Below are 20,001 nucleotides of genomic sequence, written 5' to 3'. Positions count from 1 at the left end.
TCCATAATTGATACAAATGTTTGAGCACACAGCAAAGCATTAATTTCAAACATACTCACAAAACACGAATGGTATTTACCCCACTCCATCCGGGGAAAGGACAGACAACAACAGTATTACTGGCAAATCAATGCAATCCATTGTTTCTCTTGCGAAACCCAGTTTTACGCGCATTTGACTCAAAAACAGATTTGGCAAATTAAAATTTGAAGTTTTATTTCGGAGTAGGACAAATCTCATTGTCCGAGCGCAGCTACAACTCGCTGCCCCTCCTTCAGAAACGTCACAGCTTGTGACTATAAAGTGTGAGTGAGAGTGGAAAGCGTCTGAGTGTGTTTGAGGTTGGACTGCGGGCAGATAACAGAGGCGCACTGACTCCATGAGCACAAGTGGATGGAAAGAGCCTGAATGCGATGGAGAAACTAAACCACGGTGCAGACATCGGCCCGCTGTAAACTAAAGAGAAACAAAAAGAGGAGAGGTGCTTGAATGAGGCAAGAGGGAATGAAGAGTATAATTAAGAGTTTTGATGAAGAATTGAGGTTATTTTCCAAAATGGCACGGATTTGCTCCCATGCAAATGCGCATTTTGCAAAGATGACATAGCACTTGAGAAAATGGGATTCCTCCAGGAACAGAACTCACTCACGACCTGAATGAAAAGATAAAAGGGATTCTATTCAAATCGGATTTTTGTTTTCTTCTTCTTCTTCTTTTACTTGACAAGCCTCGGTTGTGAGTGAACGCAGAGTGAAATATGAATCTGGGCAAAGCACTTCTGTTTTTCCTCCTCTCAAATTGTGTGACAATGACTTTCTCGCTTTCCACTTGCACCACTGTGGACATCGACCACATCAAGAAAAAGAGAGTGGAGGCGGTCCGGGGACAGATTCTCAGTAAACTCCGGATGACCAGTCCGCCTCAAACAACAGGTCCAAGTCAGGTACCGTTTCAGGTTCTGGCCCTTTATAACAGCACCAAGGAGCTCATTGAGGAGCTGGGGAGAGACCGGCAGCAGAGTTGCGGGCAGGATAACACGGAGACTGAGTACTACGCCAAAGAGATTTACAAGTTCAACATGATCAATGGTCCGCCAGAAAACAGTGAGTTTTTTGTTTTTGGTCATGCATATTCACATGTATAGCTCCCCATTCTCATCCATTAAACATTTTCTGTTGTAGATGCAGGTGATTTGAAGTATAGTATTGGCGTGTTTTATTTTGCCTGTGTGCCATGCGCATTTATCCAAAACTTTATCCAAAATTTACTCGTGCAAATGCATTTACGCACACAAAACCGAATCCTTTATCATGCCACGATGACAATGAGGCGATGTAACAATGTCAAAAAGCAAAAAAACTGCAATTTTTCCAGCTGGTCTGAACTCCACTCGTGTCTGTGCAACTTTTACGCACAGACGCGCCAGCGAGCAGCGGAGCGTCGCGCAAAGGAGAGGGCAAAGTAAACAGTCTAATTGGAATGAGCACCATTCCTCATACATACCTCACACCAAAGCCATGGGAACTCCAGCCTAAGTCTGACACATTCCTAAGCGAGGAAAATTCTCAGGCTGTTAAGTCTAGTATTTATTGCCAACTCCAATACCTCATCTCCATTTTCTGGCCCTGAGTTCCCCAATCTTTTTCATCCACTGTTACTCACTTTCTATTTCCCTACTATTTCTTTTTCGAGTAGCTCCTTGTTATGATCTTATTCCCTTGTTCATCCATATTGGTATTTCCTGTATAAACTATGGCCCATTGATTGTTCCAGAAATCAAAAGCAGAAGCTCACTGAGCAGCAGATTCTTCCAGAGAAAGTCCATTTTTAAATGGAGCACCTGGATTTGTGCCTGCTTTTACGGTCAGAGGCCGGTTAGTGCGTGGTGTTACCAGTTTGAAATCAACAGGTGTTTGTGCTGCGCTGTGACACTGAGCAGAGCTTCTGCCGCTTCCAGCATAAGCCCTGAATCAAATCCATTTTACAGGTCCCACAAAGTGCTTCTGACATTCAAAATACACAACTCGGGGTTTATCCACTGGTCAGAGGTAGCCAGAGCTCCCAAAACAAACAGAGGTCTAAGGAGTGGGATCAGTGATGGCCAGGTGCCCAGGACACATCACTGGTCTCAAACTGTAGGCCATACTGTAGGTGATAATAAAGACACGAACTCCCCTTACTACTGGCAACACCTTCTGCCCGACCGCTTATCCATGGAAGATATTACTCAAATTAATAGAAGGCGCCAACATACATTAATTAACACTTTTCTCTCCCTTTCCATTATGTAATTTTAAGGGGCGCTGGGCATGTTGCACTGTGTAGGAACATAATGTCTGTCACCTTGATAATTTTGCAGTGTAGTTCATTTTCATTCCTGCTGGACATAATGAGTTTTACATTCACTGTTTTTGGAAGGTGGGAGTGTTTGGGAATATAGTCAAGTTTTTTTTTTCTTCATGCTCAGTTAAGAAGTTAAACAGAAACTTTTCTCTCATACTTGAATGCATCGCTTGCTCCAGACTACTTTGCGAGACGCTACTACTAATGCAAATCAAGGTATTTGCCCTTTATGAGCAGGCGAAGCAAAGCTGAGACAGGGCAGCAGTTTAGAGCTTCCTTTTTGTGGTGCATCAGGGTGTACGGCACTGTGGCACGATAGCATTTCAGGAATCCACTGACCAACTATGCCTTGCAACTTGGAACGTGCAGTTTCAGTGAAATTTCAAGCCAATCATTGACTCATCGTTGGGTCAGTGAAAAAATGAGGACTTGCGCTGAGGACAGCAGGGTATCTGATATATGGGATAGTAGAAAGATGATGTCATCTGCACAAACAGAGACAGAGGTCTTTGGCCTGATCCCAGAGAAACAGCATCTCTCCAGCTCACTCCCACGCCTTGACCATTTTTGCTTCCTCATCTTTAATCAAGTGGGAAAAAGTTGTTTTTCTCCACAGCAGAGGTCCATCGTATTATCTCATCATCTGTTGTGGCCTGTAGTAGTCGGAGTGTACAGTCAGATGGATGGAGGAATTAGACTTTATAAAGAAAAAACCTGCACCCTAAAACCTTAATGTCTGTTTCTTGGGTAATTGGTGAGTGAAAGTTTTCCATCGGGGCAAACTAGTTCAAATTCCAGATGCTGCAATTTAAGCAGATAATAGAAAACGCCAGCTAATGCATTTGCAGAGAAATTTGTGTCATGCTTTATGACATCTAGACACCACAGCAGCTGGCTAGCACCTGCCGACTTGTGCTTCGTATTTCCTTTGTTTACCTCCTCAAAGCTCTGGAGAGACTGACATCACCGGCTATCCTCTGGGCAAAAGGGCAAAGAGAGGTGATTCCTGAGAGCTTTTATCAGGGAGCTTCTGTGTCATGAGAGGATCCCAAAAACAGGAAGGCTGAGCGGATGTCAGGTGTGGTCTGGACAAGGCTCTTAATGCGAGGCTTTATTCCAGAACTAGTCTGTCCCAAGGCTGTCTGTGCAACTTCACTTCTAGATTCCTCATTTAAAACCTTTAAAACCCGCCTATGCTCAAATTAATTGAGTGATAATACGCAAATGAAATCAAATGGGCACCATTTTGTTATCCGGGCTTTTATACGTGGCTATAAATGCACTTTTGTGAACATGTTAATGAGAATATCTCCCAGTAAAACCCAAAATGAATAAATTCTCTAATTAGAATCTGATCTAAGAAGGGTGTGTTATTTAACTAAATCATTAGGTACGACAGTGGGTCTACATAGCTTTTTAAAATCAAATAATTAGCATATAAACCCCAAATCTCTCATTTCTGAGTGGATTTACTGGTAGAAATTAGACCCCGGAGAAGCTTGTCGATATTAACCTGTGCTTTGTCAAACTGTTTCCAGGTTAAGCTTGTGTCAGCATCCTGACACGCAGTCTGAAGAGCTAACATCTAAAAATGGAAGGGGTCAAAAAATTAGTGAATGTAGCTCATTTTAATTATCCAAGCAATCCCCCTCCACTCACCAACATGGAACAAATTACCTTTCAGACCCTTGGCAAAAATAAGCCATAATGTGAAATCCACCTAAAACCATTGCAATGGGAAAAATGAGGTCATCCAAAAGGAAACCAAAGACTTGATTAGAATTTCAAATCTCCCCTCGAAGTGGGGCTTTCCACCTTCTGTGGGGGAGACAGAGGGGGGAGACGGAGTAGTGAGTGAGGGGGAGGAAAAGACTACTGAGGTTTCCTCCTTATAGATTGTGTGTGTGGAAACACTGGACAGATATGTGGCTGGGGATGAATGCTGAAAAGGTCACCTATAAATAGGGAAAGTTGAAAAAAAAACTTTGTGGAAATATCAGATAATGACTGGGAGGACACTGAAATAGGATTATGGGTCAAATGAAGTACAGATACTTGGAGATGTGAAAGTTCCTTTCGCATGACACAGAAACAACTCGACTTCTGAGTTTCCATTTGTCCCAAAAAACTTGCATGAGGTGCAAATCAGCTAAAGGTGCAATGCCCCCTTTCAACCACCAGCAAAATCTTGAGGCTTGGTCATAAAGCTTAAGCTTGAGGTAATAAATTAGCCAAGGCTTGGCTGTAAATGACTGTTTCCACTTGGCTCATAAAAAGTTTGCTATGCGCTTGTTTTGCTCAACACTGCATGTGCTCTGCCTGTTAAAATAATAAACTGTTCAATGGTTTTTATGGTATAAAAAAGGGGGGAAAGGCTTCAATGCGACAGGAAGCTTTTCAGATAGAATCACAGTGTGGCCATTTATTTATCTGATCCTGCCAAAGGTCAGCGTGCAATCACACACACATACCCAAACACACACTACGTTCAGTCGCACAGCAGGTTATTGTTGGTCAAACACATTCTCAGTGCTGTCGTGATGGTCTCCCTCCTCACTGGTTGCTCAGGTATTGTTCTGCTCCAGTATGCGAGTCCACATGTTCGTGGCTAAACCTCCAAGTTCCAGGGAATACTTGGCGTCCGTCCGAGCCCTCGGAGCACCTGTTGGGCTCAAGTGCTGTTGGGAGGAGGAGCACGCTGCTGTCCCACTGTAGCCTGCTCCAGTACCACATGGGACATTTGGTTTTCATTTCATGACTTCAACTTGTTGCTAACTTGGACTGCTCAAAGTATAAGCAGATGGTTTCTGGTAATGGCTCCATGGAATGGACTAGAAATAGTTAAAAAAAAAAAAAAAAAGGTGGAACTTTTGTTTTTATCTGTAAACTATTTAGGGGAATCCTCTGCAAAAAGCTCATCAATAATAAGGAGGTAAACATGTCCACCCTTGGAAGTCAGTGGAAAATAGGCTTTGATAACATGTACACAATGAGGTAATAATAAAATGAGAATTCCAATCTGAGATATTTCGTAACTTCTTTTAAAGCCTCTGATGAGTCATGATTTCCACTTTACCTGCAGATGACCTCCCCTACTGCCCTAAGGGTATCACCTCCAAGGTATTCCGCTTCAATGTGTCCGTCATGGAGAAGAACGCCACCAACTTGTTCCGGGCTGAGTTTCGAGCCCTGCGGATCCCCAACCCCAGCGCCAAGAAAAACGAGCAGAGGATTGAGCTCTACCAGGTGTGTGAACTGACCGTTGGTTTCCACTGTTAGCAGAGCACAGGGGGGTTATGTGCTCTATTTCTCTCAGAAGGCCTGTGTAGGTCAGTGGGAAAGATGAAAACATTTATATTAGGGTGTCCAACTCCCTCTCTCCTCTTTTCAAGTGCTGATCATTATTCCATGTGCTTATAGTCAAATGGATTCTACATTAGGTCAAATTTAAGAGCTTGTGCAGCCGTCTTTAAGAAACCCCAGATTACCATTTGGCACTTTTTTTCTTTGTTATAGTTGTCAATCTCAAAGCAGTTGTCCATCCACGTTAGATCAAGTAAGGCATATATAGATCTGCCCCCTGCATTTTTCTGTTTATGAGCATTTTTTGAAGTGTGCTAAGGCATACATCTGGTAGATGTCTGTGTGTGGGGTGGCAAGAATAGATTTTTTTTTTTCCTGTTGCCTCATTAATCTCCCGTGAGAGACTAGGAGTAATGATCAGGTTCCAACATTTCCTGCCAGGGAGACAAGCGTCTCCGGACTGCATACCGCCTCTGAGGCAAGGCTCTGGCCAGAGCTGAATACAGACTGTCAGGCCCTCAGATTGTTTCCAGGGGCCTAGGAGGAGATAGAGGCAGGGTCACCCACCGGGGGAGTAAATGGAGCCGCTCACTCGCCCCCACACTTTTCAGACTGGAGCTGATTGGCAGCGGGCTGACGCTGGCAGTCCTCTGGCCCCTCGTTCCCACAGGAAGACAGATTAGATGCTGACAATGTTCAGGAACCTGGTTATCCATGGCGCTGCTGTGGGGCTAAGTGCTCGTACCCACCAGCCAAACACACATTTCGCACCACAGATAAACACCTTTGTTCAGAGAGGTGCTGCTGGAGATATAAATGTCTGAAACTCGTCGTTGTATTTTCCAGTTTCTTTTTTGTTTTTTGTTTTTTTGCTTTTTTTTGTTCTTGACACGATAACACAGGACATAAATGCCCTCAGAGGTACTTTGATCTGAACTGTGTGACACTACATCTGAGAAGCTTAAGTCAAAGTTTGAATGGCTGACGTGAAGGACAGCCAGGTTCTCACTGGCAAGAGGGTAACACGCAGGCATTAACTTGCAAAATGGGGATATCAACACAGGGAGTCACTTTTTCCATGAAGAGTAGACATTTGGCCCAAGGCATCCTGGAGAGTCTGGCTCAGACAGACAGCCTCGGTTCTGTGTGGATATGCGTGTGTGTGTGTGTGTGTGTGCACGTGCGCGTGTGTGTAAAAATAAAAGAGTTTATGCAGCTGGGTCACATTTTCATCTTTCCTCCACAGATCCTCCAGAAAGATGACCCCAAAGCCAAACAGCGCTACATCGGGGGCAAGAACGTCCTGACCAAGGGGACGCCTGAGTGGGTCTCCTTTGATGTTACAGAGACAGTGAGGGAGTGGCTGATGTACCGACGTGAGTGGGACACCTCAAATTTTCCTCGCATCGCACCTTATTACATGTCCTGCCAAAAAAAAAAAGCACTGGTTCATTTAAAAAACGAAGGATAATGGCCTCAGGGAAAAATGCCATCTCCTTACATCCCCCTGCTCTGGTTTCCCTCCTCAGAGACCAACCTTGGCCTGGAGATCAGTGTGCACTGTCCCTGCCACACTTTCAGGCCTAATGGGGACATTATTGAGAACGCCAACGAGGTGCTAGAGGTCAAGTTCAAAGGTGAGATTGCATTTGATAATTTTAAGTGGTTTGGAGTTGCGTCAGAAAGCGTTTCTGTTTTTCCAAGTGCTCGATTTAATTTCATTTTGACGAGGTATGAAGGTTCAAACCGATGAGCAAGTAGACAAAAGAGCAAAAGTGCATTCGAGTAGGAAATGTGTTTTTAAAAGTCAACATCAGTTATGTTTGAAATTAATTAGATACAGATTGGATGATGCTGTCAGATTCAGTTCATGATCTCCTGCATAATGTGAGGTGAGGGGAACAGTTGGATATTTGCTTTCTTGCTGAGAGTTAAAGTTAACAGTTAATATAGATCTGTAGCTTCATACTTGTATTAAAGGCAGATATTCTATGAATGTGTCAGAAGGAAACCAAATAGGCGTATTCCCTCGACAATTCCTTAAAATATCTCAGTCTTGTTCATTGTGTGTGGAGCGCAGACTCTTTCTTCTTCAGGTTTCCAAGGTTTTCTGTGTCGTCCAGCCTCTGTGTCCAGACTGTGGTCGCTGAGTCTGTGTTTGGTCAGCGTTTGTCTCTGCTTTTCATCTCTCAGTCTCAGAGTGAAAAGATGTTCAGCCAGCTTGTATTCGCGATCACGAGCCAGATAGCGATTTAGTTTGTTTGACTAGTGTTTGATTTGTCCAGTGTTCCAGATAGGCATCTCGTCTTTGTTTGAAAAATCTGGTTTATTCTGATTAGCGCTATTAAGGCGCTGCTGGTTTTTTGGATGATTTTTATTAGTGGGTCTCAAGATTAGTTGATTCAAGGAGTTCTTTTTGACTACTTAGTTTGTAGTGCTTGTTGTAGATGTTTCTAAGATTTCATAATTATTTTTAGCTAATTAATCATCAGTGGATGTTGCCAGACAGGGCTCTAGTGCTTGTGTAAATGGCAGGTATTAGACATGTAGAATTAACTCTAATTGATGCTAAATGTCTATTTTGTATATTAGTTTCTCAATTTGCAAAAACATCCTTCTTGTTTTAGTGCATTTACATTTAGATTTTGGGTTCTGATTTAGGTTACCTCAGGCACTGCTTTTGAGTAACAGTGCAGAATTTGCCCTATAATAGTGTTTCTCAGGACAAATCTAACACAATAACACAATACTCCTCTTATTACAAAAGTTACTTTCAGTCCAGTCATCAAAATGTTCCTCTCGCAGCGATAGTCATCGAGGCCTTTTTGTTAAGATAATGGGTTTCCTTTCTAAAAGGAAGAGAGAGACACAGAGCATGGGAATACAATCGATCTGGTATCTCACTTAAAACTGGGGCCCCCGGGCCCTCGTTCCTGGGAACACTCCTGACTGGCTTGGCCACAAGGAATGTGCTGCCACGGCGCTCAGACGTTTGGCCCCAAATTAAAGAGGGCCGTACACATCCACCAGCAGCATCTCTCCTGAGATATCCACTGCTTTAGCTATCAGGGATAGATTGGATGAGCAGACACAGGCCCAGGGGGAGAGCAGAGGAAGTTAGAGGGACCGGTGTTAAATACAGAAAGGGATGAAAAGTAAGCCAGAAATGAGTGAAGCCGATCAGAGGGATTAGATTTATATAAAGAGCTAGAATTGACAACGCTGATTACAGTTAAATTATGCTTCCACTTAATTCAGGTGTCTTTGTGCAAGTTTTGTTCCTGGCCTTCTCCTGACTAAGTGACTTCCTCCTGCAGGGATGGAAGCCGACTATGATGATTCGAGCCGTGTGAAAAAACAGAAGGAGCAGCTGTATCCCCACCTCATCCTCATGATGCTGCCTCCCCACAGGCTGGATGCCCAGACCTCCTCCCGCAGGCGCAAGCGGGCACTTGACACCAATTACTGCTTCAAGTGAGGCCCATTTCTATTTCCTTGGGTTGGAAAATGCAATGTACTGTTCGGAGTATTGTTCATTGTCTTCAGCTTTGTAAAATAATTTCTCTGGCCTCACATGCACCGCCAAGTTCAGAAATCTGAGCCCTGTGCTACTTCGAATGTTGCACATAAATAGCCTCGCAGACAGGAGGTTATGTTGTCAGGTTGTACACAAGTCAAAGCGGCATCAAATGAGAATATCGGTTTTCTCATCTCAAAAAGGTGACAGGGAAGAAATGAACGTGGGCACAGAATACACAGGATATACTTATTAATCACCCAGAGGAGCATGGCAGAGGTATTAGCTGATACAAGTCAGGATCTGTCCCAGTACTAGTGAATGCTACCTCCTCTTACACACTGTCTCCTCAGCTCTGGATTTCCTCTGTCAGACTGACAGGCAGTACCAGAGACACCTGGGCTGACTCCAAGAGGGAAAATAAGGGCACACCTAAGAGTGGAATTTCTGAACTTCTCTCTCTCATCTCACACTGAGGCTATAGGGTGGAAAATGTATACAGCTCTTAAAATTGTGTCATCCATGACATCAAAACCCTGTCTCTCCTCTCTTGTCTGCAGCAATTATGAGGAGAACTGCTGTGTGCGACCACTATATATTAATTTCCGGCAGGATTTGGGCTGGAGGTGGATCCATCAGCCTGAAGGGTACTACGCTAACTTCTGCTCTGGTCCCTGTCCTTACCTACGCAGCGCTGACACCACCCACAGCTCGGTGAGTCAAAGTGCCACAACATATTAAAATCATGAATCTGTTTGGGAGGTGTGGGTGTTGATCCTTTACCTCGTCTCTCTTCTTCTTCTGCAGCTGCTGAGCCTCTACAACACCTTGAACCCCGAAGCGTCCGCCTCGCCCTGCTGTGTTCCTCAGGACTTGGAGCCCCTCACCATCCTGTACTACGTGGGTCGCTCCCCGAAAGTCGAGCAGCTCTCAAACATGGTCGTCAAGTCCTGCAAGTGCAGCTAAAAGTTCGGGGCTTCAGAGCCCGCCGAGAGACATGGGATGTGACGGCTCCAAGCACTACTCAGAAGCGGGTATGAGGAATTAAAGTGGACAGGGTACAATTTGTCCTCCATGAGTACCTCTTTCCCTCCCTCCTGCTTCAGCCTTGCCCAAGCTCTCTCTCAAGAAAGGAAAAAAAAAGCAATCCACCACTTTGCTCACGATCATTGGCAGCATTTCCCTAGAAGACTTGTCAGACACCACTTCACCAACAGCGCTCTCAAACCCATCAGACCTCTCATTGACCTTCATCAATTGCCTTTCGACATCGGTGTTTCTCATGTTGTTGTTTTTATATATATTTCAGCATTTTGAAGAGCCTGAACCTCACATGAATATTGGTAATGAAAGCCTGTTTTCATTGAAAGAGGAACAGAACAATAATTGTCTTGCTATGATATGACCAACACATTCTCAAGGACATGAAATCATTGCAGCCAAAAAATAAAAGAGAAAATGCCCGAGAATGCAGACAAAACTCAGCATGCGTCAAAGAGGGTCTCATAAAAAAATGATTGTTTGCTGAGAGCAAACACATCTCCTGGCCCTGACACACACAGGACACATTTGAATGTCCAAAGCTGGAAACTGACGCTGTGCACGCCACAGCTCCCTACAACACTGTTTGTTTAGGATTAAATGCTGTTGAATAAAAAATGATCTTAGGAAAAAAGAAAACATGCTGGAAACCGATCTTTATTTCAAAGTAGTATTTCCATGGTTATGTTTACCTCTGTAATGCAACAGGATGGTGATTCCAGGGATTGTTTTGTTTTAAAAGTGAAGCCTTTCTGTTGTATGAGATGATGTATGTCACTAAGTGAACTTAACTAGATCACAAACTGTAAATGTTTTTTCTTATTACTCTTGGAAACACTTTTTTAATTAAAAAAATGGACAGTTGGAGAGATTGGTTTTATATTCACTATTACTGGAGTTTGTTTTCAGCAGAAATACGATGAATTTTTAATGATCACAGTGAAGAAATCAAAAGCCAGCGGTTGAAGAAATGAGCAAAAACATTTATTGACACAGTTGTCATATTTTAATATTTTCAAGGCATTCAGTTCAATGTTGTTTGCTACAAACTGCCTAAATGGTCCCAAAAATATTACATTTCCATGCATGTATATTGTAAACAATAAGGAACACAAGTTACAACATTGTAAACAACGTTGTACCACCACAGTAGATTACACACATTGATTTGGACTCTGCTGTTGGAGTAATACAGCATGCACTGGCCTTAGCAGTAATAAATCCACAACATGAAGTTTAGCATTGATCGCACATTACAAAAACACCCACTATCAATGTATTTTTAAAGTTCTGTTGTACTGCATTGAAAACTACAATCTGTGCAAAATCACAATCATGATAATCGTCAGTTGAAATGAGAAAATCATGCACAAAATTCAAGTATTTCAGACAAAGTCATCATAAACATATGGTGAATGTACTGACATAAAACAGATATTTTAGTCTATAAACACGCCCTGAGCAAACTCACTATATGGTCCCAAGGAACAGAATATACAGAAGGATATTAGCCTGCTGGTGCAGCATTAACCATCATTATAAGTCTGTGCATAACCATAGTTCATCTTAATGTTATGCTTTGAGCTACAGAAATGGTCAAAAAGACCTTATGATGGACATTGTACAGTACATAAATACTGATGCAATGATAATAAGTTACTGAGCAAAACAAGAACTTTGAATTTGGTCCATCCAAGGGAAACAATATCAACATCTCAAAAGTTTACAGTAATATTCATAAGCTGACTGCACTCTTGACATTAAACATCGCCGCAACAGTGTCACATCGTCCCTGTAAATAGGACACAAGGCAACAACCAATCATGTATTAGCTTTAACAATCAGAATTTCCCCATTAAGCCTACAAGAAAAAGGATGATATACTTTAACACATCCTTAGGTGAAGGGCAGAGAGTCTGATTTGGCAGGTGTTTGGCTTCCAACAAGGAGTGAGAACATCTAATGCTGTGAGTCGCACATGAAAGTCGCTCCGCTGCACGTTCGCTATTCACCACAGTAAGATGAGAAGCTGCTCAGGCAGCCTCCACAATACTTGTCAAAAACTCCTCTGAAATCTCTCCTTACCAAACCCCCCCCATCTCACCTGTATTCAAAAAAGGACAATCTACATGTATGGCCGGGGGTGCACATGCCACTGCCTGAGCAAAGAATGAAGCGCTGAATCCTGCAGTTAAAATACCAACAGGGCTTGAAGAGCCATCTGCTGAAGGCTATCTGTCAGTGAAATCTTCCTGTGGCATCAATAGCATGGAGAGAATGAGGGCGGGCAACTGTCGGGATATAGACTGATTGTAGCCAAGGGCGATGAGGGGGGAGGAGGAGGAGAGAGAAAGGGGGGGGGGGGCAGGGAGGGAGGAGCCGCGCAACAAAATCCCAACCTGCGTCAAAGCTGGGCATTCCTGGCCTGGCAGACTATCCCCTGGCATGTCTGTGGCTGTATCACAGAGAAATTAATAGGACCCGGTTCAATGTTTGGCATACTTTGATCTGTTGTCCTTTCCCAGAATACACCTCTGTGAGATGCAGTTACATGCAGAGACACCTGTCAGGCCTGCAAAGTGGCAGGACGTGCCTCTGGTCGCCTTCGTGTCATCTGTGAGCCGGCTCCTGGCCCTGGAACAGCTTGTGGTACATAGAAAGACCTGGCGCACAACACACGAAAAGAAAATCACAAAGACGTACAAAGGCTGTCAAAGGTCCTCCATCTGTGTGCGCAAATAGAAATGTTTATGACCAATCCGAAAACCCCTGTGGTGAATGTTCTGTAGATAATTATTCGTGGTCAAGGTGGTCACCAGCTGATCTGCCCAGTCAGCTCACTTCTTCGTCTTTTGTCTGACTGTTCCTCCACTTTCAGGCCCCTCGCCCCCTCATCCTATCGCCTGGCACTCAGCCAGGTATCCAGTAGAAAAGGCATTCCAAGTAGAGTTAGAGCTGCCGTGTTTGTGCTCCCAAACAGTATTCCCTTTCATTCCCTCTCTGCACACTGTTTGTTTTGGTGCTCTTTTACACTGTGGGGCCTGACTGAGCTGGAAAACGAAAACATCTCCCCGACTTCCAATCCGATGACATGACCGCTGGAAGTGGCTTCCTCCAGCTCAGCACAGGGAAGATAAAAAGGAGCAATATTCGCTAACGCATCGCACTCCAAATGACACTAAAACGGTGATACAACAAGGGACACAAACAGTAAACTAGCCTGTAATTAGTTATGAAAGAACACTTTGAAATGCTGTGTTTTACTGCATCAAAAATTCAAGTACTATAATAACAACATACACCTAACTTTATCAACTAATAAATTACCTACACAAATACAGTTTAAGGGAGTGACTCAGTGACAAATCAAACATCCAGTAAGTTACATAATTCCTCTGAAAAAGGGATGTCGGCCAATAACTACCCTCCTTTCCCAATAACACACCACAGAGTCTTATTTTGATAGAGAGAGGCCAAAGCTATCCGTCCTGACATGATCAGACTCCCATTAAAATGGCACAAGTGCAGCATTCATTTCCCTCTCAAACTCGGGCAATAAATCTCCTCACAGTCACCAACTGTGGAGCCCTGAGAACTTCAAGGAAACTTCAAGGGAGGCATTGTAAAACACGTGGCCGATATAATCTGGTTCTGTAAGCTTCGGTGGGTCCTCATCAAAATCCTGCCCTCATGTCATGTCAAAAATCAACACAGAAGAAGAAGAAGAAGAAGTTGCGACGGGCGGGTGAGTGGGTGAGCAGGAAAAGTTTTCAGGGGATAAAGGGGTAGTTGTACGAGCAGACAGAGGAAGAGATTAGGAGAGCGCACAAGAGAGAGATAAAGGCGGAGTGTGATTAATGACGGCTGACAGCTGATCATAGAGAATGCTCTCCATTTGGACTCGCTCTAACTGCCTGTCAGAGCCAATCAGGGCAGCTCAGTCATCTTGCTACAAAGGTACACTGGGCAGGCAGAAAGACCTGATGCACTTCTAAGCTCCACAAAGGCTGTGCCCCTTCTAATAACACCCCCCTTCCCCCTACCAAACACCACAGTGAGTCTCTGTTCAACTCCCTGTCCCTATTCTCAATGCATGGTTAAACCTGCCCTGCTAACTGGTTTGGGTTTTTTCAAGTCAAGAGTGAAGCGTGTCCCCCACCCTGTGCACCCTGAACAACGGAAAAAATGCATTCATGAAATTCAGAAGCTGCTCCCAAAGGATCCAGTTACAGTAATTGATGAGTTTATAAGATGTTTGTTAACCTAAGCCAGCTTTCATAGTTTGGGAGCACAGAGAAGAGGCAGAATGAAAAGAAATATTCTGACACACACACATCTTCTTTTTTTTTTTTCTGGATGTGTGTTTGTGTGGGGTATGAGAAGGAGTCGATGCACAGCTACTGTATTTTTTTCCCAACAAGCTTTGACTGCCACACTGACACGATGTGAGAAACGGTGTGATTTTTGCTAATGTTAACGTATAGTACGTCTCTGGAAAAAGCCCCCTGATCAGACAAACAGATGTGTGCATGAGCGCAAACTGCTTAATGTCACAGTTGCTGCAATAAGCTCAACACTTCGCTCAGGATGGAACGGCCTGTGGAAACAAGGCAGGATGACAGGGCACACGTGAGTGCATGAACCCGCAAAGCCTGAGTTGCATTTGTCATTCTCCTGCGCAAAGTGTGATTTCTTCGGTACAGCTTTTGGCCAAAGGACAGTAATTACAACTGCATGGGAACGGCCAGCAGATGGGAATGCCCAAACTGTTCCCATCACTGGATCTCATTACAAAAAAAATATAAAAGCTGCCTTCTCTGTTAGGCGTCTTTAACCTTCAGCGGTAATCTGACCTCTGCTCTTGGACACATGTAGAATATACAGTACGCTCAAACAGAAAATTACCCACATGGAAATTCTGTTTATGCCCATCCAGCTCTGGCTGCTTCAACTCTTCTTGGCAGAAACTCTATGGCACAAGGTATTGTAATATAATAACCAATAAAAGCTCCTCTAATAAGGTTGTGATTAAAATTTGTACACTTTTTATTATTATGACAGTGCTCTTACTTTGTGCGGTGTGCAAAAAGCATTTACTCATCATGCACACAACTGAGAGAGCACACTGGGTAAAAATATCCAGTGGTGCTTATCAGTCCTCCATGAGGAATGTCCACTATGCCTGGCTGTAATCACTGACACTGGCATAGAGAGGGTATAAATCCCCTCTCTGCCCGAGGACTACAGCACAGCACTAAGCATATGCAGAACCGCAGTATCAAACCCACCTGTTTTACCGCAGATGGCCTCGTAGACCACCTGCTGGCCGCTGGACACGCTTCCAATGGCTGAACTCTCTGAGGACGGCTGTCTGTTAATCAGAGAAAGGAGAAGTGTCCGTGAAGACCAAAAATCATCATCCCCCGAAGGGTTCCGCAGAGACAAACAGTATTTCAAAGACCATGCTCTTCTCTGCAGCTGTCATCCAAGCCGTGGGACGGAAACCTGAATAAATACATAAATATAACTGTTTTTGACAGCAAGTGATTGCTTGAGCTTGTGTGTGTGTGTGTGTGTGTGTGCGTGCGTGCGTGCGTGCGTGTGTGTGTGTGAGTGTGTGTGAGTGCGCACAATGCCCGACCAGCCATCTACTGACAGAAGAAAAGTGCAGCCAATTTCAAATAGTTGCTCTTTGTGTGCAGTCAGTGGAGGCTGAGTGTTTACTGAGAGCCTCTTGAGAGCTATTGTGACAAGAAGGGGAGAAATTCCTGCTCCTTGTCCTGGTGATGTGATTGTCACACTGGCAAGCATATTGATTACTGTGTCCACACTGGACTCCCTGCACTAGCTGCCTGTTTATTTTTGCATTGGTTTTAGGCCTCAAATGCCCAACATTCTACTTATATTAAGGATTGACAAACCCCTTATGAGGCTGGACGTCATCTTAGATTAGCAGATTGTGCTCTTCTGGTCATATCCAGAGCCTGACTGGTGACTGAAGACAACCATGGGTTTGTAATCTCGGCTCCCAAAGTCTGGAGTGACTTACCTGCTGAGATTAGAATCACTAATTCACACATTCTGTGAAGCGGTTTGGAACGATGTTAAGAAATGTGCTCTACAAATAAAGCTATTATTAATACTATTATAGCTATATGCCGTCCTGTGGGGAAATGTTATGGGAAGAAAAGGCACCTACACATACTGTAGGTTGAATGGTGAATACAGTAGTATATTTATTTTACAGGGCTTCATACCTGAGTCTGAAGATCACAGACAAGGAATTACACAGCCCTTTTCACATAATCAGACAGCAAATACAGTGTTTTCACAGAGAAAACCATTATAAGAACTACTGAAGCATAGAGCAGGAGCAGACACGTCTGTAACCTTACACATTAAATCTGTTAAGCATTTTTTTTAGGGGGAACAATAAATAAAGCTTAGCTGGCATTAACCTCTCGCCCCAGAAAAGCAGCTTGCCAAAGGAGCATTAATAAGGTAATGAGGGTACACACTGCCTCCTTGTAAGGGGCTGCACAGTTGTTCTTTCATACCATTACACAACCACAAATAGAACTGGCCCACTTTGAGCATGGCATACCTCGACAGGAAGCAACCCCTTTCATATCGAGAGCAGGAGGGGGGGGAGAAGAAAAAACTTGACCTCTGGGTTCTTCACATCACTTTCTTTGTCAACAGTCTCTCCCTCTGTCACTTCAAGAGTCAGACGGCAGCCAGGAGCGCTGCAGGTGAGAGCCGATTTGGAACTGGCAGTATGTTCAGATGATACATAAGGCCAAAGTTGCAAATTTCACACCACTCGCACAGAGCTGAAGTTCTTGTGTAAACGGAGCTGACGAGCAGCTTTGCTTTGTGTGCGACTCAGGTAGTTAGTGCGTCTTAATGTTACTCGGACTGACCAAAGGGGATAAAGTTTAACCATAAACACACGTTTGGCAGCTTCTGTGTGTATACAGTATCCCGTGAAAATAACTACTGTTGTGGCTGATTAATAGGGAGTGAAAGCAGCGGCAAGGCTGACATTAATGGCGCTGCTGTAATTGTCACCCTATTAGTAATGCCACACGACAGCCCGGGTTTCCGTAGTTACAGCTGCGACTAACCAAACCTTGCAAACAAAATACCAAACAGGCTCATTTATTTGTGTTACAAATTGCTCCTTTCAAAGCCTTCACTGAAGTCATACCACTTTGAGTTCTTGCAGCCCCTCCAGTTGGCAGCTGTGGTATGTTGATAGAGGAGAGAGAGCCCTGCCCAGTTGAGTATGACACCAACACGCTGCACATTCGCTCCGAGCAAGTGTACCGTATGTTAGCTGAGCCGAAAATCAAAGGCGCTGTCACTCAGAGGGTTTGCCAAGGACTATTCAGCTTCACTTAAAAGTGAATGCTGACTACTCACTCAGCCCAATCACTGGACAAGAGTCAACAATTTCAGACAAAACTGACTGAATAGCGCTCTTGTTGGGTTTCAAGCCTCCAAACAGAGGAAATCGCTTGGCTGTATGTACAAAAATCTTCACTCCGTTTCTAAACACGATCAAAAAGCAAATGCCATTTTAGTAAATAGATTCTGCTAACAACTGTCGGGCAGCACTGCTCAGGCGGAGTCACGCTGGTATATTTGTATCAAGCAATATTTTTGCAGTTGGCTAGAGGAAGGTGTTTGGAGGGCTGGATAACCTTGAACTGTTTGAACACACCCAGCACAGTGATTCTATTATAAGTTGGAGGGGCTTAGGCCTATGCTGGGATGCATATCAGATGTGCCTCAATAACAGAGGTATTGAGTTGCCCCTAAAATGAGCACTGGAAATAAAGGGAAGCAACTTATTATCCCTCCATTTTTCTGCAAACAATCATCTCCTTTCTCCTGGACGGAGTTTACTTTTCTCTGTCATTCTTTCTTTTCCCCTCTCTTTATTCTTTCTTTTCATTGTTTCCATCAGCGCATTTTTGGTCCCGAAGCTTCCGTTTTTCCCACACTCTCCCCTGTCACACTGGTCGACCACAAAAATGCAGGACAGAGGAGAGTGTGAGGGGGCTCTGGAATTACACATGCAGAGGGTAAACACGGCAACTGCCAGGAAGACACACACACAGGAGCAAACACGGCACCTACCCAGCTGCCCTAACCTATTCTATACAACCCCGGCGCTGCACCCCTGTCCTCTTAACTCTTTACTTGCCAGGTACAGTTTGTCCAGTCAAGCAGGACGACTGAATGTAACACGTCAGCAGAGCGACGGCTCCTCACACTGCAGTGTCAGCAGGCCTGCAAAGTTGCAGTGAATGAATTAAGTCACACGAGAAACGGACTGTCAGATTTTTGGATGATTCACTTTCTGTAAGGGCTCAAATCAAACACTATAAAAACAGTCTGTGTTCCAGTCCAGTTGTGTCCTTTTCCTCTGACACATTAAACAAGTGTGAAGAGCCCTTCAGCGCTGCAACAGCGTGCTTTAAACAATCAGCCCTGATCACAAAGGTTTGCTGTTGTTGTGTAATTTAGCCAGATGTTGCAGTAATAAAGTCATAAAATAAGTGGGGGAAATAGCTGGCAGTTCAGCCCAGTTTCACTCCTTTCCTTTTATTTTTCCTTCTGTACTCTTCAGCTTATCTCCAAACCAAACAGGATTTAAACGGCGCTCGGAGCCCAGGCCCTTCCACTGAACCACGCTCTGTTTACGGTTCAGGCAGAAATCAGGCCTGTGATGAGGTTGTTTACTGAACAGGCAGATACACCCTGCGGCCAAAAGACTGGGAGCACTCTGCTACACGCATATTCTAACTCTCATTAGCATTAGCCGTGTCCTCTTGAACCCACCGATCCCATGAACCCTATCTCACTCCACAAGCAGAGGCCAATGAATGCCATCCCATTGCACTTAATGTGCTATAAATTACACGGGGACTTTGCTAAACTTTCAGCCACACTTGATATAAACAACATGAGGAGTAAATACACTGATTCATCTGCAAGGCTTACTTGATGAGGCGCTTTGTTGCTGTTTTCCTGATTTGACCCTCGCGGGCGCTGCTGGGTGGCTTTGGAGCGAGAGCTGGGCTGATGCAGGTCTGGATGTGGCTGTGACTGTGGCTGTGATTGGGCCGAGCATGAAAGCCGGATGGAGGGCAGCTGGATGGTTTCATGGGAGCATGGGTGTGTGGAGCACTTGTCTGATCTGGAAATTGAGCCTAAAAAATAAAAAAAGACAACAGTTATTTATGGGCTACAATCAAACTACTACAGCAATCAAACTATTCTTAACAATCTATCCAGTTTAGTAAGTAAAGATTGAAAATTTGCAGTTTGAACTTTAACTGTACAGTAAGATCAGCTACTAATGATCTCTACTAACTCGTAAACCTTCTATAATTGTGTCAAGAACATTTGTATAAAGTTGGAAATTAACTATTCCCAACTTTATAAAAGTGTTCGGCACATATCTAAACATGGATATCAAATAACTGGCTCAAACTGACCAGTCTATAGTACTTTTGCTCATTTCAAGCTAAAAACTTAAAGGATAGAGTACAACTTCTGAGATACCAGCACCATTTTTTATAAAAAAAAAAAACATCAACAAGAGCAATTGGAGCTAGTTGGAGCTCCTTTGAAACTTAAGCTAATAATATCATAAGCATGTAGCTTGCAATTTCCATACCATAACTTCTTCAGTATGTTGATTTAATCAGAGAGCTGTCACAAAGATCTTAACTCGGACCATTACTCTTCCTAACGTATACAGTAAAAAGATATGGAATCTTTAT

The 20,001-nt window shown here is 43.8% G+C and overlaps 2 protein-coding genes across 5 annotated transcripts in view; one reads left to right on the top strand and one right to left on the bottom strand.

Moving 5' to 3' along the window:
* The first annotated feature begins 320 nt into the window (after window positions 1–320).
* On the top strand, window positions 321–11,071 carry tgfb3 (transforming growth factor, beta 3). Its single transcript, XM_023275474.3, has 7 exons — window positions 321–1,103; window positions 5,426–5,589; window positions 6,893–7,022; window positions 7,176–7,283; window positions 8,964–9,120; window positions 9,724–9,877; window positions 9,971–11,071. The coding sequence occupies exons 1-7, from the start codon at window positions 758–760 to the stop codon at window positions 10,127–10,129; spliced, it is 1,218 nt and encodes a 405-aa protein (XP_023131242.1). The 5' UTR covers window positions 321–757; the 3' UTR covers window positions 10,130–11,071.
* A 95-nt stretch (window positions 11,072–11,166) lies between these two features.
* ttll5 (tubulin tyrosine ligase-like family, member 5) overlaps window positions 11,167–20,001 on the bottom strand; it is a 53,215-nt gene continuing 44,380 nt past the window's right edge. For 2 of the 4 annotated variants that reach the window (XM_055006236.1, XM_055006237.1), the window contains 3 exons: window positions 19,217–19,425; window positions 15,493–15,575; window positions 11,167–14,373 (listed from right to left, as the gene is read on the bottom strand). In XM_055006236.1, coding sequence (XP_054862211.1) covers window positions 14,291–14,373; window positions 15,493–15,575; window positions 19,217–19,425 — 375 coding nt within the window. In that variant the 3' untranslated portion in view covers window positions 11,167–14,290. The remainder of the gene's footprint in view (window positions 14,374–15,492; window positions 15,576–19,216; window positions 19,426–20,001) is intronic. The other 2 variants (XM_023275487.3, XM_035950623.2) reach the window with 1 other exon arrangement.

Source organism: Amphiprion ocellaris, chromosome 20, assembly GCF_022539595.1.
Source record: "Amphiprion ocellaris isolate individual 3 ecotype Okinawa chromosome 20, ASM2253959v1, whole genome shotgun sequence".
NCBI lineage: Eukaryota > Metazoa > Chordata > Actinopteri > Pomacentridae > Amphiprion > Amphiprion ocellaris.
Note: the sequence above shows the minus strand (reverse complement) of the source record. Positions and strands in the feature narration are given on the sequence as shown.

Excerpts from the sequence above, each read along its gene's own strand:
- tgfb3 (XM_023275474.3), top strand. The coding sequence starts at position 758 with ATGAATCTGGGCAAAGCACTTCTGTTTTTCCTCCTCTCAAATTGTGTG. Across the intron at positions 7,023-7,175 it reads GGAGTGGCTGATGTACCGAC|AGACCAACCTTGGCCTGGAG; the intron begins GTGAGTGGGACA and ends TTCCCTCCTCAG. Across the intron at positions 7,284-8,963 it reads GCTAGAGGTCAAGTTCAAAG|GGATGGAAGCCGACTATGAT; the intron begins GTGAGATTGCAT and ends TTCCTCCTGCAG.